At 40.4% G+C, this 18,079-nt stretch overlaps 1 protein-coding gene across 5 annotated transcripts in view; it reads left to right on the plus strand.

The window, feature by feature from the left end:
- Positions 1–2,933: 2,933 nt before the first annotated feature.
- Positions 2,934–18,079, plus strand: part of rnf20 (ring finger protein 20) — a 54,000-nt gene continuing 38,854 nt past the window's right edge. For 3 of the 5 annotated variants that reach the window (XM_018095910.2, XM_002941865.5, XM_004910891.4), the window contains exons 1-6: positions 2,934–3,059; positions 3,946–4,107; positions 5,778–5,945; positions 13,769–13,913; positions 14,136–14,321; positions 14,464–14,582. In XM_018095910.2, the coding sequence (XP_017951399.2) occupies positions 3,979–4,107; positions 5,778–5,945; positions 13,769–13,913; positions 14,136–14,321; positions 14,464–14,582 (747 nt within the window). In that variant the 5' untranslated portion in view covers positions 2,934–3,059; positions 3,946–3,978. Of the gene's footprint in view, positions 3,060–3,122; positions 3,219–3,945; positions 4,108–5,777; positions 5,946–13,768; positions 13,914–14,135; positions 14,322–14,463; positions 14,583–18,079 lie in introns of those variants that run through there. The other 2 variants (XM_004910890.4, XM_012953362.3) reach the window with 2 other exon arrangements.

Consider the following 18,079-nt stretch of genomic DNA (forward strand, 5'->3'; position numbering starts at 1 on the left):
CAAAATCACAGAAAATGTAATAAACACACTGAAATAACATACAAAAGGTATTGCACAGTGAGTTTAGCGAATACACTATCCGAAATGGTGATAAAACATTGTCTTCAGGCAAAGAAAAACAAAAGATGATGCAATGAAAAAAAAAAATAATTGTACGTGTGTGTGTGTACACTTAGCAAAATGTGTGGTGTGGGCATGTTAAAGTAAGTGTGTGTGCTGTGAACGTGTGAAACCCCCCAAAATGTATGTGTGTAAGTATAGATTAGTGTAATAAGTATGGGTTTGTGTATTTGTTTTACACTTACCTGGGGTTGGCAGGTATGAAGATCATCCTAGACAAGGCAGGAGGGACCCAGGGACAGGAGCAGCCATCTACTCTGCAGATCCAGTGAGTCGTGCAGGAAATGACAGGCACATAGTACAGGTATGGGATCCAATATCCGGGAACCAGTTATCCAGAAAGCTCAGAATTACGGAAAGCCTGTCTCCTATTGACTCCATTTTAATCAAGTAATTCAGAATTTTAAAACTTGATTTCCTTTTTCTCTGTAGTAATAAAACAGCACCTTGTAATTGTTCCCAACTAAGATCTAAATAATGCTTATTGGATGCAAAACAACCCTATTGGGTTTAATGTTTAATTGATTTTTTAGTAGACTTAAGGTATGGAGATGCAAATTACGGAAAGACCCCTTATCCGGAATAGCCTTGGTCCCGAGCATTCTGGTTAATGGGTCCTATACCTGTAACAACGTGCCTGTCGTTTCCTATGAGGCCACTCGTTCTAAGGGCTGGGGAACATGATTCCAAACCCGGAAGTGTAGCACAATGTAGAATCTACGTTCTGTGGCACTTCTGTATTTTTATACACAGAGCGTAGATTCTACATTGGGTGGCACTTAAAAGGTTAATGCAGCACTGTGCTGGGGACTGAATAATGTTATTTTGTTTACTAATATATTATGGAAAAAGTGCCCTCCAATATTTTCTTCATGTGGATGTTGGATTCAGCTGGTCAAGTAAGACCAAGGAAACCAAACTGCTGAATTACTGCCTGGGCTGCTACTGGACACAGGGACCTGATGGACTTCATCTGCACAGAGAATTGTTTATTTCCAGCTCTGCCCTTGGGGCTGTGGGCACCTCATAACACAAAATGAAAAGCGCTGTACTGAACGTGCACACACTGGTGACAGATAGACTTCAGTGGCCCAAATGTCACTGGTTCAAATATCAGATTAATTTAGTACTGTAAGAATGGTGCCAGGCATTTTTCTGATGTTGTTTTCCAATTCCACTGGATGGCAGCTGTGGCCACAATGCCTTTGTGCCAAAGCCGTTAAATCATGTCATTGCTAAGGGCGAAGACACATGAGGAGATTATTCGCCGGGACTTTTAATTAACTGAGGCGTGGCGACTTTCCACGACAAATCGCAACGTGCAATTTTGTTGCTCAGATTAGTCGCCACGACTTTTCAAAAAGTTTCAGCGACTAATCACCCTGTGTGTCTTCGCCCTAAAGGATACATTTTGCAATCCCCATGATTTATAGCCTACCCTGCACCACAGTTCTTGACTATAATTAAAAAAGCTGGAAAGCTCTGGAAATCACTGGAAATCAAATACAATTAGGCAAATCAAATAACTGATCCAACAGCGTGGTTAGCAGTCAGAATACTTGATCAAATAGCCATGCTGTTAATATTTTATTAATATATTTTGTGTATGCACGTTTACAGCTCTAGAAATATATAAATGTGTATGTGAGTGTGTAAATATGTGAAAAAAACGAACGTTAGTAAAATGTGTAATGTTTGTGTAAGTGCGTGTATATGGGTGTAAATGTGTAAAAAGGATTGCAGAACCTACACAGCAGGAAAGGAGTGGGTGGGCACTGGAAGTCAGGTCCTTTGACAATCAGGTAAGAAATGGGTGTCCCCTTGGCTCATTGCTGTGCAGTAAGGAAGCTCTTTAATGCAAAGCAAGTAGGCACTAAGTGTTTGGCACTTACAACATTTTTCTGCCAGTATGTGTACCCACAATGAAACACATACCTTGGAGGCACACAGACTAACCCAACCTATCTCCCCATTCCTGACAAACAGAAGGTGCCCTCATTTCCCTAACCTGACCCCCAAAGACACAAACAAACCTAGGAGTGGCACATGCTACCTCACTTTCCCACAGTCAGGTATAAAACTAGGAACACAAACAATGCAAGGCATACACATACCTAATATACATAAATAATGCCTTACTTACACACCTCCAAACCACCCCCCCATCCATAACTAGAGACCTCACTTGCTGCCACAACCCATAAGTCTAATTTCCCTACACACTGCTCTTGAGCCAAATAACCCCAAAGACATAAACCTACCACAGCTCATGTAATCTCACCACACACTGTACCTCCCCCACTAACCCAAAAAAAGCCATCCCCCAAAATTATCTAACACACCAAAAATATCAGCACACTCCAAAACTCTTCCCAGGGCTCGAAATTGTGCAGCACGTCTCACCAACCCAAACGAAAAAAAAAAATCAACAACCACCCTTCAAAAAATGCACACACCCCAAAATTCATCAGCACCCTTACCCCCAAAAAATACAAGCACTCCAAATATAAGAAGGCTCCACTAACCCCCTAACACACCTTACAGAGACCAGCAAGTGCGTAAAAGATCCACAGCCTCCACTGAACAAGCAAGTGTCCCAGTATTCAGGCAAGAACAGAACTCCTGCATTTAATCCTGTCCCAAGAAAAAAATAATGCTACCCAGCGCAACCCAATACTCACAGAATAGCGCACTGTGACACTACCTTTAATGAGCCATTCTATCCATAGCATCCCCGAGTAACCACTGTGGAACGCACTCACCTATAATTTACTTACACAGGCATTTAAAGAAGGCGCCGAATGTTACGTGTTGGAGACGTCGCCACGTCTTCACGTGATTGAACGTCACTCACGGCAGTCGGGAACTAGCAGCTACCGAGCGGATCAGGGATTGCGGGCTGTATTAAAAAATTGGCCTGTTCTGCGGGAATACGTTTGGTATGTATTTCCATATAGCAGGGGTCACCTTTAGTTTAAACTAATAAGATTAATCCTTTAGGCATGCTTGCAAGCAAAAAAGGGATATTGCAGAGCAAAACTGGTTTTGTATTATTTTCTTTTCTAAAAAGGAGAAACCGTCATACTGCAGAGTGAGAGGGAATGACTCTTTGCTTTGAAACAATAAACTTCCAAATAAGTTGTGCAGAATATACCTTTATATCAGCAGCAATGTGCATGTATCTTGCTTGCTGTTAACACATAACGTTTAGTTTTTATGTGGTTTGATGTGATCAGGTTTGATAACGTTTGACCTGCTGCAAGAATACATTAATTCCTAGAAAATGGGACATGCACATTTTGTCATTGCAATGTTTTTAAAATTGAAGGGGTTTTAAAGTTATTTGTACATGTAATATCTTTAAAAAGCTGTCTCTGTCTGGTTGCCTATATTCTTTGCTTTTGTGAAACAAGCTGATGCAAGCCAGCAGATTAAAAGAAAGATCAGACCCTTTGACATTTTTTTAAAAGTCAGACCCAGAGGATAGAAAATGATAAATAAATATGTTTTTTAATTTCCATTTTCCATTCCATTTTCACATAATTTTTAAAACCATTGAAAATGTTTAATAATGTTTATTTTTTTTTGTGCAGAATTCCTTTAATGGCTTTATTGTAACACTAGGTTACTAACCCTTACATAAAGATTTCATGTGGTAATACTCTTATTTTCATAGCATTTTCCTTTTTTAGGTAGGCTATTCATAAGCTTAGTCCTAGTGTGTATATTGGTCTGGTGAGTGTACACTCAAGTATCTGATATGTCTTTTTATTTCATTCATTTGCATGTGAATTTCTTTCTCTGTTTACACTTTGCCCTCTTTAGGTGTCTGAAATAGATGTTGAAAAGCTTACAGGGATGTCAGGGCCTGGAAGTAAACGTACTGTGGGGGATGTAGGTTCTTTAGGACCCCCTGAAAAAAAGGCAGCAGTGGAAGATTCTGGAACCACTGTCGAGACGATTAAACTAGGAAGTGTGTCTTCAACAGTAAGTGCACTTATCAATTTTGTTTACTGCGGATCTGTTTAGGACTTTTTTTGGTATGTCTATAGCTTATGTAGCATTTTGAATACAGCTGGCATTTGCCATCTGGTACTACACCTTTAAATCCTTCCAGCCTGAGGCATAACCTTCAGAAATCTAATTTAGTTTGCCTAAAGGGAACATTTGTAACACTGTGTGTTATTTTGTGTTAAAAACTATTTATAAAGCACTAAGAGGACTGATCAATACAATTCTGTGCTCCTACAGTAGTTAAATATTGGCTGTCCTATGTTAATGAGGGGAAGGATCCAGCCTCCACAGTATTGCTACCAACTATATAAAAAACTTTCTGTATGCAGAACACATGTTAAGCATGCATCTTAACCAATAATATAGGGATAGTGTCTCAGCCATTTTTATCCCTAAACATCCAAATAATTACTTACTATGCAGCTTTATGGCACACTGTGGCGTTTTGTTGCCACAATAAATCTTATGTTTTTTTCACTGGCATTTGTTTTTTTGCTGGTGGGAAGGAACCAAGGGACTTTTTTGTCTGTGGTAGCCAAGATTTATCAAAACGTCCCGTATGTCTTTGCCCCAGCTATGTTGTTTCGCTTCCATATTTAGGAAATACATTTTAAATTCCAAAAAAAAACCCATCAACATTTACCAGATATCCCTTGATGCCCAAGCCTGGGAAGGCAATGACAACTCTCAATTAAGACACTGTATCAGAGCAATAAAGTCTAACTTGTTCACCCTGGTTTTCTATAAAAGAGTAACCTATGCCTCTGTTCTTATCTAGTTCTCATGTATCTGCACAAGGGCTGTGCCAGTTATCTGATGCTGCCATTCAGGGCTGAATTGTCAGAAGCAATAGAAATTCTACCTCCACCTGCCGATTCAGCCTTAAACGTAGATTTTGCTGATGAAAATCTTCTAACATTACATTAACATTTATTTATAAAGCGCCAACATATTCCGCAGCGCTGTACAATAAGTGGGTTACATACATTGGACATACAGAGTAACATATAAAGCAATCAATAACCGATACAAGAGGTGAAGACCTGCCCGATCGACGAGATGACTGATATCTGCAGCCTTTGCGATATTGGTCGTCTTGTCTCGCCACCATAAATGCACCCAATATCGTATGAAACAAGGTTTTGTATGATAATATCGTTGCATGTATGGCTAGCTTTAGTCTTTTTAGCTGTTTACACTTCCACTCAGTTTGTTCATTGCATTAAACTGTAAGTCTGTGATCTGAGGATTTTCGTACAGCTTACGTTGTTCGCACTTGTTGGATGTAGCTGCAACATGCTACAATTGCTAGGCAGTCCACTCAGCTGAACATACTACATGAGACCTTGTTTGGCCCTGTGGTAAGACACTGTTTGAGCAGACTGTCCGTTTACTTCAGGGTCACCTGTAGTATAAAGTGTGTAATATATATATATATATATATATATATATATGAGATATATAGATCTAGAGAGAGAGAGAAATTGCAATAGCATATTATATATCACACCAAATAATACACTGTGCACCTAGTTTGGTTGACAGACAAGTCAGTATTTTGGTCAATGCTTTGACCATTATCAAGATATATATATATTTTTGTGCAATGTATATAAAATCTATACTACTCCATACATTTGCAGGAGGAGCAAGATCTGAGGACCCTTCAACTGAAAAACAAGAAGTTGGCTGGAATGTTAGACCAGAGACAGGCCATAGAAGATGAACTGCGTGATCGTATTGAGACTTTAGAAAGGCGGCAAGCAACAGATGATGCTTCTCTTCTCATCATAAACCGATACTGGAGTCAGGTATGCATCACTTTATTCAAACATTCAAACAAATACGGTTATTCCTCTCCCCATTTTTTAAAAAACATATTTATTTATTTTTGTTTTTTTCCCGATACTTTTAATGAATAATGCTATATGCCTGTTTAGAATACAGGCAGTAACATGCAACTACATACATTTCTGTGTCTTTCAACATTCTTTCTTCCTCTAATGTCACAATAAAATAAAGGTCAATAGAAAGCTAGTACTTACAAAGGTAATAACCCTTGTTTTTCTTGGACGAAAGGTCACCTGTTCTGAGTTCAGTGCTGTGAATGCATGTTTATGCACTTAGATAAAGTCAATGAACAGTGCCAGCAGGTAATAGTGTATGTGGTCTTATATTTATTTACAATAGGAAGAACGTATGTTCATCATAAGCTCTATTTATTAGTCCCTTTAACTCTTCAACTGCTAAGCACACATCCTGTATGTGCTGGCAGAAAAAGGCTCTATCCAAGCATGTATAGCATACATTCTTGGGCAGATAGAGATCTCTCTCTGCAAAAAGTCAGGAGAGATGACAGTCCCCTCCAAGACACATCACATCTGCAGCTTCACCTGCTTCCTACTCTCCCAGCACCCCCCACTCACTTCCTGCTGGGCAGAACTCTGCCAAGGCAGACCCCCCCCAGGACCCCTCAAGCGATCCCTGCATTTATCCTGCTCCATAACAGGTAAACACACATAATTTAGCCCAGTTCATTTTTATTTTTTTTGTACATTTTGTGTTTATAGATACTCATATACACACACACTGTCAAACAACTTTTAGATGTGGCACACAAGCACATCCACACACTAAATCGCTAATGTTTTACCCAGGGCTGGTGCCCCTGTTAGGAGAGAACAGCACCAGCCCGGGGTACCTGCGAGCACTTCCTTCTTCCTGTTGTGCATGCGCAGTAGAGTGAAAAGCCGAACTTTAACAAGAAAGTTGGCTTTTCACTCTACTGTGCATGTTCCGGCCCAGGGATTTTGCCGGCAGAAGAAGGAGGAAGCGCTCGCTACAGGTACCCCGGGCTGGTGCTTTTTTCTCCCAACAGGGGCACCAGCCCAGGGTACAAGGTTACAAGGTAAGCGATTTTGATTCACTTGGGGGTGTCTAACATTTTGGCACCCCCAAGTGACTTAGCCTTTCCTTCTCCTTTAAGACAGAAGCTGTTAATAGATATAAACACTATAACAAGTGTTATAAAATAGCAATCCGGATAAAAAATACCTGTAAAAAACTTGGCTTCCGGTCAGTTCAACAAAGGCGATATGGCGACGCAGGGAAAGTTTCAGGGGATATGGCCATGCAGGAGAAAGTATCGGGTGAAGTTTAACTATTTGGTGATCGATTGATCGAGTCTAGCCTGACTCCTTCCTATACAGAAGGAAGGCTAGGCTCGATCAGTCGAAAAAAAGATGCAGGCTAAGAGTGTGGCCCAGTTGAATTATGGTAACAATATGGTTATAATGGATACAGATCAGGCAAATGTGCTAAACCAGTTCTTTTCTTCAGTGTATACAGCAGAGGAGCCAGAGTGCCAAGACCACCCAATAGCTGCACTGTTGGCTCAGCTCAATCCTAGTCAGTGGTTGACGCAGGATATGGCACATAAAGGTTTTCTCAAAATTTATGTGAACAAGGGCCAGATGAAATACACCCTCGGGTAGTGAGAGAGCTAGGTTCAGTTTTACAATCGCCTTTGTTTCTGATATTCTCCGACTCATTTTCATCTGGTATGGTACCTATGGATTGGAGGAAAGCTGATGTCATTCCTATTTTTAAAAGGGACTACAATCTGGAAATTAAATGCCAGTAAGTTTAACATCCGTGTTGGGCAAGTTATATGAAGGCTTGTTAAGGGATCATACAAAAAAGTATGCTATGGAGAATGGTATAATGAGCACTAATAAGCATGGCTTTATGTCAAACCAATTTGATTGTATCTTTTTTCAACCTAACTTACTATGTTACCTATTTAGTATAAATCAGAATGTACTTTCCAGAAATATGAGGGTCCCTGTGGGGGTCTTACAGCAAAAAGCTGAGTTAGCAGGCAAGAAAATTCAAACTGGCTATTTTTATTTTGGGGTCCATACATAACGCACACTTTGGTATACCTATGCATATTAGGCATGAAACTGTTCAGTAGACCTCTGCGTTCATATTTGGGGTGATTTGCCTTTGTATGTAAGAGTGCGTGAGATAAATGCATCAGATTGCAAAATTTTTAGGGGATTTCTAGAAAAGTCATAAAAAAACACTAACGTTACGAAAGCTTTGGTACTTTGCAGATTGGTGTAGAAAGGCGTCTGTGCCCATGTTGAATCCATCAGAATGTGTACTTTCCAAGAATATATTGTTTTCCAGGGTCTTACGATACATATTATGCTAACAAGGGGTCTTGTTATCTGAAGCCGAGTTGGCGCCCAAGAAAATTCATATGCACTTATTTTCATTTGATGTCTGTACATATCACATACTTTGGTATATCTGTGCATATTGGGCATCAAACTGTTAAGTAGATTTTAAAGGACAAGGAAAGTCAAAACCTATGAAGCACACTATTCAATAGTACTACTATTGCTGTGTAAAAACGCTATATTTCTGGCTTGCCTAATGAAAGATTTACAGAGATACACATACTACATTCTACATACTTGTTTCAGTGAACAGCGCCCTTTCCCTCACTGTCTCCACTGTGCATGCGCCCCCCCCCCCCCCGCTCCACCCTGCGTCCTTCTGTGTCTCCCCCCCAGCAGCTGCGTCCTTATGTGTATCGACCACAACCACCTGCTCCGCTGCTTTTGTCATCACCCCCCCTGCGTCTTCGTGTCAGCACCACCACCCACCCGCTCCCGTACGCTCCTTTTGTCATCAGACAAAAGATATATATATAGATTGTAAGCTCTACGGGGCAGGGACCTCCATCCTCTTGTGTCTTTGACTCTTAACTTATTGCAACTGTTACTGTATCTTGTATTTATTGTTATACTTTGTATTTATCTATTATCTTATTAACCCCCTGTTTGTATTAATGTATTCTACTGTACAGCACTGCGTACATAAGTAGCGCTTTATAAATAAAAATATACATACAGACCCCCCCCCCCCCCGTTGCGTCCTTGTGTCTGCACCACCACCCGCTCCAGTCCGCACCTTTTGTCATCAACCCCTGCCCCCCGCCCCACCCCCCCCAGCTTTGCTCGCCGCCTCTTGTGAGTAGGCGCATGCTCCCCGCTTGCCTCTCCCCCCCCACCTGCACATCTTGTCCTCTTAGCACAATCGCACGCTACCCGCTTGCCTCTCCCCCCACCTGCCTGCTGACTGTCTCTTCTTGTTCTGCCGCTGCATACACTACATACGCTACATAAGGGCGGCAGTCCCCATGGCAACCGGACTTTGGGGGGGGGGGAGAGCTCCTGCTGGTGCGCATGCGCCGCCTATAGTCCTAAGTCGCCAAGTCTGGGAAGGAGCGAGGCATTATGGGAATCATCTCTACCCAGCTCAGCGTTTTTTCTAAATGTTTGGCTTCAGATCTTCTGACTGGGAGAAATATGGGGAGACTTAAGGGCACTATTGAGACAACTGAAGGTATGCCTGCATTTTGAGATTAACGCTTTACTAGCCTTTCCTTCTCCTTTAAGTTATATTTTGTGGTCTTTAAGTGCCATGTGCTTTCATAAACCTATGTACAGTGAGCATCAAACTGTTAAGTAGGCCTCTGGGGTCATATTTAGGGTGTTTTAAATGGTTACCTAATGACCTATAGAAAATAAGATGCTGCAAGGTGGATGTTTTTTAGAAATTATCAAATTTAGGGAAGCTTTCGGCTTGGTACTTTGGAGTAGAAAGACATGGGTACCCATTTTGAATTTGGGGAAATGTGTACTTTCCAAAAATATATGGTTTTCTGAGGTGAGCGTACTTTTTTTGTAGCCCACATAAAAATGAAGTAAATGTGTTTTGCAGTGGCTGGAATGACAGAAATGATAGCTCATATGGGGGTATTTTCATTTTGGGACCCCTACATTCCACATACTTAAGTAAACTATCTGTTCATTGGACCCCTTGCATTGATATTTAGGATGTTTTATCTGGTAACCTTATGGCCTGTAGGAGATTTTTAGTTATTTCCTAAAATGTATAGTTTTCTGGGATAAACCTCCTGTTGGTGGAATCTTTGGTCTTGAAATTGATAAAGAATAAATTCTGTGTAGGCAAATTTCCTATGCTCCCCCTTCTGTGGTCCATGAAAGATGTAAAGCATGTTCATGTTACCCTTCATTCTGGTACCAATGGAGTTAAAGCTCTAAAGTCGGTCTTATCACCTGGCACTGTCCCCTTGACTTGGATGGATGCTGATTTCTGATATGTCTTCATATTATGGATTTTTTTTTAATTTTGTAAATATTTATAATTCTATATCTTGTTACATAAGTGGAATTATCCACAAATTCTAGCATATTCAAGCACTTATATTTGCCTCATTTGTGTCTGTAAGTTACGGTAAACTAAAAGTACCCCACAAGGAAAGGCCCCTAAAGTGAAAAAGCGCAAAATTTTCAAAAACTGGCAATAAAAGTTCCACTGTGACCAAATTGCATAGCAGTATGTATGTAAGTATGTATATCTTTATTAAAGAAGTGCTACTTATATACGCAGTGCTGTACAGTAGAATACATTAATACAAACAGGGGGGTAAAGATAATAATAGAATACAGAATAGAATACAAAGTATAACAATAAATACAAGATACAGTTGCAATAAGTTAAAATTCAAAGACACAAGAGGATGGAGGTCCCTGCCCCATAGAGCTTACAATCTATATGGGAGGTTAACTTACAGACACAAATGAGGCAAATATAAGTGCTACAGGTCACAGTGGGTTACACTACAATGTAAGTGCTAGTTCCCAGATCAGGTGCTGTGCGAGTGCTCCAAAAGGTAGTCTTTAAGATTAGATTTAAAAAGACTGAAGGAGGATTCTCTCTGGAGAAAATCAGGGAGGGCATTCCACAAGAGAAGAGATGTAGTGAGGAACAGAGGAATGGAGGGCTTTGAAGGTTAAGAGAAGGAGTTTGTAAGATATTCTTTGTTTAATAGGAAGCCACAATAAGGACTTTAGCAGGGGAAGGGCCTGAACTCTCCTGGATGAGAGGAGGAGAATTCTGGCAGCAGTATTTAATATAGACTGTAGGGGGGAAAGATGGCAGTTAGGGAGGCCAATTAGTAGCAGGTTACAGTAGTCAAGTTGGGATAGGATGAGAGCATGCATGAGCAACCTAGCTGTTGCAGTAGAAAGAAAGGGACGGATTTTGTCAATATTGCGTAAGAAAAAGTGACAGGTTTTGACAGTGTTGTTAATATGGTCAGAGAAGGAGAGACAGGAGTCAAAGATCACCCCCAAACAACATGCCGAATTGACAGGGCTGATGAGGGTGCCATCGATAGAGATAGTAAAGGGGGGGGGCAGGAACAGGCTTAGGCGGAAAGATCATTTAGTTCAGTTTTTGTTCAGTTTGAGGTGGCGTTGGTTCATCCAATTGGAGATAGCTAGGAGGCAGTTAGAGATTTGAGATTCACTTTCAACTGTTAATGAAGGGGTTGAAAAATAGATTTGGGTATCATCAGAATACAGATGATATTTAAAGCCAAATGAACAGATAAGATCTCCCAAAGACAGTGTGTAGAGGGAGAACAACAACGGCCCAAGTACAGAGCCTTGGGGTACCCCCACATTAAGTGGAACTGGAGACGAGATTTTGTTTGCATAGGAGACCGCGAAGGATAGATTAGAGAGGTAAGAAGAGATCCAGGATGCAGCCTGACTATGGATACCAATCAAATGAAGAATTTGCATCAGCAGGGAGTGGTCGACCGTATCAAACACAGGCGGTAGATTGAGGAGGATTAGTATAAAAAAAGTGACCTTTGGCTTTAACAACCAGAAGATCCTTTGTAACGCTGCATAACGCTGTTTCAGTAGAGTGCGCAGGTCAAAAACCAGATTAAAGAGGATTTTGGAGGCAAGCGGTAGAAGCGAGACAGGACAGGTCCAGCGTGGCCTTTTTCGGGATAGGCTTGACACAGGCCTGTTTGAACAGAGAGGGGAAACCAGAAGCCAGAGAAGAGTTGAAGATGTGAGTAAGAACTGGATGGATGGACTTCACTTTGTTCATGAAGAAATCAGCGAAGTTCTGGGGAGAGTGCATAAAGTTAGGTAATGAAGTCTGTGAGGGACGTAAAAGGGTATTGAATATAGAAAACAGGCGTCATGGGTTGGATTTATTATTGTTTGTAAGGGTATTGTAGTATTCCTGTTTAACCTTTGACAAGGCAGAGTTGAGGCAGGCCAATTGGAATTTATAATGGATAAAGTCTGCTTCCGTACGGGATTTCCTCCACATACATTCTGCAGACCTTTCACAGGAGCGATGGAATTTGGTTTGTAAATTCAGCAAGGAGCGTGGGTTTTGAGCCTGAGTACACAGTGAAAGGGTTAATGCACAAACAAAATGTATTTGTTGAAAACAAAACATAAGAAGTGGCATATGTAACAGTTCGGGCATGTCCACTTTATCAGAATTAGCCTCCAAATGTTTCTTGTAGACACATAATAGTTCAATTCAGATCTATTCTTAGGTTGGCTTGCAATCAGCCCACTGATTTTTAATAAAGTTCAAATCTGGGGATTGTGAAGAACTTCAAAACAAGGCAGCCACTAAATCATATTATCATAGCCTAAAGTTTTTAAAATTACACTAGTTTCATGTCCTTGTGACCAGTTTATAAAAAGTTTTGAACTTTGAACTACTGGTCTCTCGCAAGAAAACTTGCAGATTTTGTTGTGAAGGGATAATGCCTTGGGTATTAAAATGTTAATTTTAAAGGATGTAAAATTGATAGCAAAAGTATGAATTTTGCATAAATGTAAAGAAATTGATGAAAATAAGAGTATAGTGTAAGATTCTGACTATATAAATAAATATGTAATAATAATATATTAATCACCCCTCTTACTAGGGTTACGCTTCTTTTGAGAAGCAGACAAATAATCCACACCAATAAGTGTATATAAAATGAATTTATTGAATAACAAATCAATTGACTGTTAAAATTAAGTGATTATTTAAAACAAAACAATATATTTACATTAGTTACAGATTAATAATGAAGTCTACCTTATTATAGCTACCCACAAACACAGAACATGATGGTCTGGTTCCTTTTCTCTAGCCAGTTGATCATGGCTTCCCTCTGGTCTGCAGCCCTCACATTCTGCCCTGATCACTTCAGATGCTGTGTGTAGATGCTCTCCCCAGTTGCTTCTCTTTGACTACTGTCCAGTCCACATTACTCAGTGTATAACACATAAATATTTATAAAGCCACAAACACATATGTATAGAAGAGGCATTCCAAATATAGAGGAGAGCACCATAAAGCAGAATTCTGCTAAAATGCTATTTATTTCAGACCAAAAAACACAACATGTTTCGGGCAGTGTGACGCCCTTTATCAAGTGTGTCACACTGCCCGAAACATGTTGTGTTTTTTTGTCTGAAATAAATAGCATTTTAGCAGAATTCTGCTTTATGGTGCTCTCCTCTATATTTGGATTGTATTGAATGGCTCAGCGGTGTGCCTTGCGAGGATTGATGCATCAAGCCTGATCTAAGGGCTGTGCGGTTGAATACCTATTTGTTGATGTATAGAAGAGGCATGTTGAAATGGCCACATTTTCATTTTTTCTGCTTATGCCCTAAATTTCTTTTATTTTTCATTCATTTAAAATCTTTTATTGCAGTTTGATGAAAATATTGGCATTTTTTTGGGTCGTTATGACTTGGATCAAGACTTGGGGGAGTTTCTGACAGAACGCAAAGCATTGGTTCTGCCAGAGCCAGAGCCAGATTCTGACAGCAATCCAGAACGCAAAGAAAATGAAAGGGGTAAGCAGTAGGGAGGGATAGTGGTGAACAAGAACACCATTTATTTTCTCAAAAAGATGATGTTTATAACAATAAATATCCACTAAGTAAATCAGTTTTCAGTGGAAATAAAAAACTGAGGAAACTTTTTAGATTTTGTAACATAAAATGGGTTTTTATTTCTTTTGTATTGAACCTTTAAACTAAAATCCAAACAATCTCTGACTGGTTAACTCATTGTAGGCGAAGGACTATGGGAAGCTCCTCTTTCCTTTTTGGCCACTCTGGCCAGCAGCAGCAGTGAAGAAATTGAATCTCAGCTACAAGAACGTGTAGAATCTTCACGACGTGCAGTCTCTCGTATTGTTTTGGTGTATGACCGACTGCATGACCAACTGGACCATCTTGCCAAGAAACTGAATAGCACTGGTGGGAAGCAGTCTTTCAATTTTATGATTTTTGTTCCATTTTATTCTTTTTGAGTTTTATTTTTCTTGGGCTTTAATTTTGTTATTACCACACTGAAGAACTTTTACATCTCTATTCCTGTATCTTCCGACTCTCTCTATAGATCCATCTCACGTGGAAGAGGCTGTCAGGGATTTAAACTCCTTGCTCTCAAATGAGAATGCACGATTGCAGGAGATTTGTAACTTGCTACAAGAGAAACAGCAGAATATGTCCCAAGAGGTCAGTGGGTTTTTTTGTAACCGGTTAATGAAAATAATGTTAAATATATAAGTTTTTGTTTATACAATGTTAAATATAGACATTTTTTGTAATTTTGAGAAAACATGTCATACATTTTAATAATATGTTTTGCACATAAGTAGATAACTAACTGGAGAGTCTATTAGGTTTGATGTTTCTGTAGACTTAAGGTATGGAGACCTAAATTACAGAAAGGTATGGTTTTCACAAGTCCTGGGAGTGCGATTCTGTTTCTACATACATATATATACATATATATATATATATATATATATATATATATATATATATATATATATATCTTTCAAGAAGCCGGCACTCACGTTTAAAGGTCACTGGATGCCCGGGTGCAGTATTATAAATTCCAGATGTATACCAAGCAAAAGATACCGCACTCACAGGACTTACTTGAGAAAAAGGTGATTTAATATTCACAACATAGCACGGACGTTTCGGCTGTCTCTTTGAAAAAGGCTGTGGAGACAGCCGAAACGTCAGTGCTATGTTGTGAATATTAAATCACCTTTTTCTCAAGTAAGTCCTGTGAGTGCGGTATCTTTTGCTTGGTATATATATATCAAAATGTCAACATTTCATTCTTCTTGTGAGCCCCAAGACACACAAACAGAATTTACCCCTCCACCCAAACTTAAATACCCTAGTGTAGAGAAATCGTGCCAGAATAGCATGTGTGAAATAATCAGAGTGAATGCAGTCTGTATCCAACATTTAGAAGTGAACAACATTGTATACTCAATTTTTTGAGGAGTGCCACATCCTCCCCCATTATTGTAACTTGGTCAGGGAACCTAAGTCTGTCAGACCCTCTCAGAACTACTTCCACCCGGAGCACACTCATAAAAACTAAGGTGTGTTGTCATGGAAGCGCACGTATGTTAAGCCGGCATTCACATAGCAGTGCAGGAAGGATTGTTGAAGTGTGTTGTCATAGAGAATATTTCACAATCCTTACAAATTGTAAATAATGTTCAAAAGTTGATGTGGTGTTCAAATCTGTAAGCCCTGGAGCCCAATGCATAGTAACAACATCGAACTGTTACAGATGGCACTCAAAATTCAGCAATTGCGCTAAATAACTTTTTTGTTTATCGAGATCTCTGCACACAACATTTCGGGGGATGCCCCTCCTTCCTCAGAAATGCATACCTGCTTTTGTGATTAGCACTACCCTCTGCAACAGTAGCAGTACAAAGCTGCAAGTACTTAAGCAGTAAGAAAGCGGGGGCATAGCAAGTAGCAACCAAATGGGTCTATTGGTTGGCACGGTCAGGTTCACCGGACCCGGCACTAGTACTACCCAGTTATATGATTGGCACAAACAGATCATTAGATTCTGACACAATTAGATGTCATGTAACATCAGGAGAACATATCTGGGGTAAATCTGTTGCAGCCACTAAAGGTAGATGGTAGTAGTGAGTTCATGTGCATCTGAGCAGCTATATGTGGACAATGACATTATTATGGTCCCCTGTCTGGACTTAAGTAATCATATAGCTGAGAGCACAATATTGACACAATTATATTGCCAGAGAGTCAAGTTTATATGTCCATTTGCGTTCTTTCTGAAGTTGAAAGACAAAAAGGGCTAGAAAAGGAAGGCAGACAACCAATTGCAAAGTTAGTAGAATAGGACAGTCTATAACATACCAAAAGTTAACTCCAAGGTAAACCATCCCTTTAAAAAACTCAGTAGGGGGTGCTGTCTGGTCAGAATTTAAGGCTTTCCCGCAGATATTAATCCAAGATTGTGAGGAATCACAATATATAAACTTTTAAATTCTAGTTTAGTTGAAAACGCGAGATAATGCAGAGTCTCGTATTTTTCTGTGTAAATGGGCTACATGTGCCTACACCCGAGCGTGTATCATTCATTCGGGTGCAGGCACATGTAGGAGGCATAGGGCTGAATTTTCAGAAAGCCCTTTTTCGCTTGCCGAAAATAATCCGCCCTACACCTTGTCTGGCATTAGCCTAAAGTCTCATCTGCAGAAAACCTTTTCTTTACGTTCATTCTTCCCATTAATGAGATTATTGTGACAGAATGGAAGAAGACAGGCTGTGACGGTGGGGAAGTTCATTTAGAAAAAATATAGCCCTGTGATCAGCAAGATTCAAGGTTTTGGATTCTTTTCTGAAAGTAGATGCAACTATGGCCAGACTAGCTAGAAGAAAACTACCCTTCCGGTAGATGATGCAGATGTATTCAGGAAACCCATGGAGAGAAAAATTAACTTTATGGAAAGCATTTCTACTGTAAACAGACAGTGATGCTAACATTTCTGTCTAGAGCACTTAAAAGTCTGGTTGATTGATCTGAGTGAAGCAATCATGTCTAATGTAAAAAGACCAAAACTGTTGGAAACTGTCTGAAATGCTGTCAGATTACAAAATAAGCCTGACAAAGGGAATGAGGCAATTATGCTGGAGAGTGAGGCGCAGTTACAAAGGAACACTGAATTAATCTTCCAGTCGGAAGTGGAGCTTGCTCTGGTGATAGGTGCTCTGTAAGTGCTTGCTCTTGAAGTGGGGGCTCTGTAAGTGGAGTTATAAACTCAGGAGTTAAACACTAAGGGAGTTAAAAACAAGGTAAACAAGGTATTATTTACTACAAATCCTTTCACCTTTTTTTCGGTTTAACTGTTCTTGTAGCTGGGAGAATGAGTGGTAGCAACATTGAAGGTCTGACACAGTGCACAGCCTACCACATGTATGCAGTTGTGGAACAACAGTTCCAAAGTGCATACCTCTGTTGTGGATGTGAGCGAATTGCCACTTTAGAGGCTCGCGTTAGAGCACTAGAGGAACACGTTGCAACACTGCGTTCGATTAACAATCTTGAAAGAAGTCTCTTGCTAACTGAACAAGAACTAGCGGGGTCAGATAGTATGGGGGGAGGGGAGCAGCAAAAGGATGATAGGGCAGTAAGCTGGGTGACAGTTAGAAAATCTAGTGTGGGTAAAAGGAAAAGGGAGGCTGCTCCAGGGTTTGCGCATCCCAACAGATTTGCCAGATTGTGTGAAGAAGATGGGAGTGTGAAGTCTGGACTGGCGGTTCTTGATGAGGCTGATCTCGCTAACAGCCGGGAGACCAGTTTCTCTAGTAGTGGTGTGGAGGAGAGCAGAGCTAGGCCTAAACAGATGGTGGTTATAGGGGATTCAATCATTAGGAAAGTGGACAGGGTAATCTGTCAAGCGGATCGCTTCAACCGGACAGTTTGCTGTCTTCCTGGTGCCAGGGTTCGGCATGTGGTTGATCGGGTTGACACATTATTGGGAGGGGCTGGGCATGACCCGCCTGTCTTGGTACATATCGGTACTAACTACAAAATGAACGGTAGGTGGGGGACCTTAAAGGGTGAGTTCAGGGATCTAGGCTCTAAGATTAAGCAAAGGTCCTCCAATGTCATTTTTTCGGAAATTTTGCCGGTGCCACGTTTAGGGAGACAGCGGGAG

The sequence above is a fragment of the Xenopus tropicalis genome, chromosome 7 (genome assembly GCF_000004195.4).
Source record: "Xenopus tropicalis strain Nigerian chromosome 7, UCB_Xtro_10.0, whole genome shotgun sequence".
In the NCBI taxonomy this organism is placed as follows: Eukaryota; Metazoa; Chordata; class Amphibia; order Anura; family Pipidae; genus Xenopus; species Xenopus tropicalis.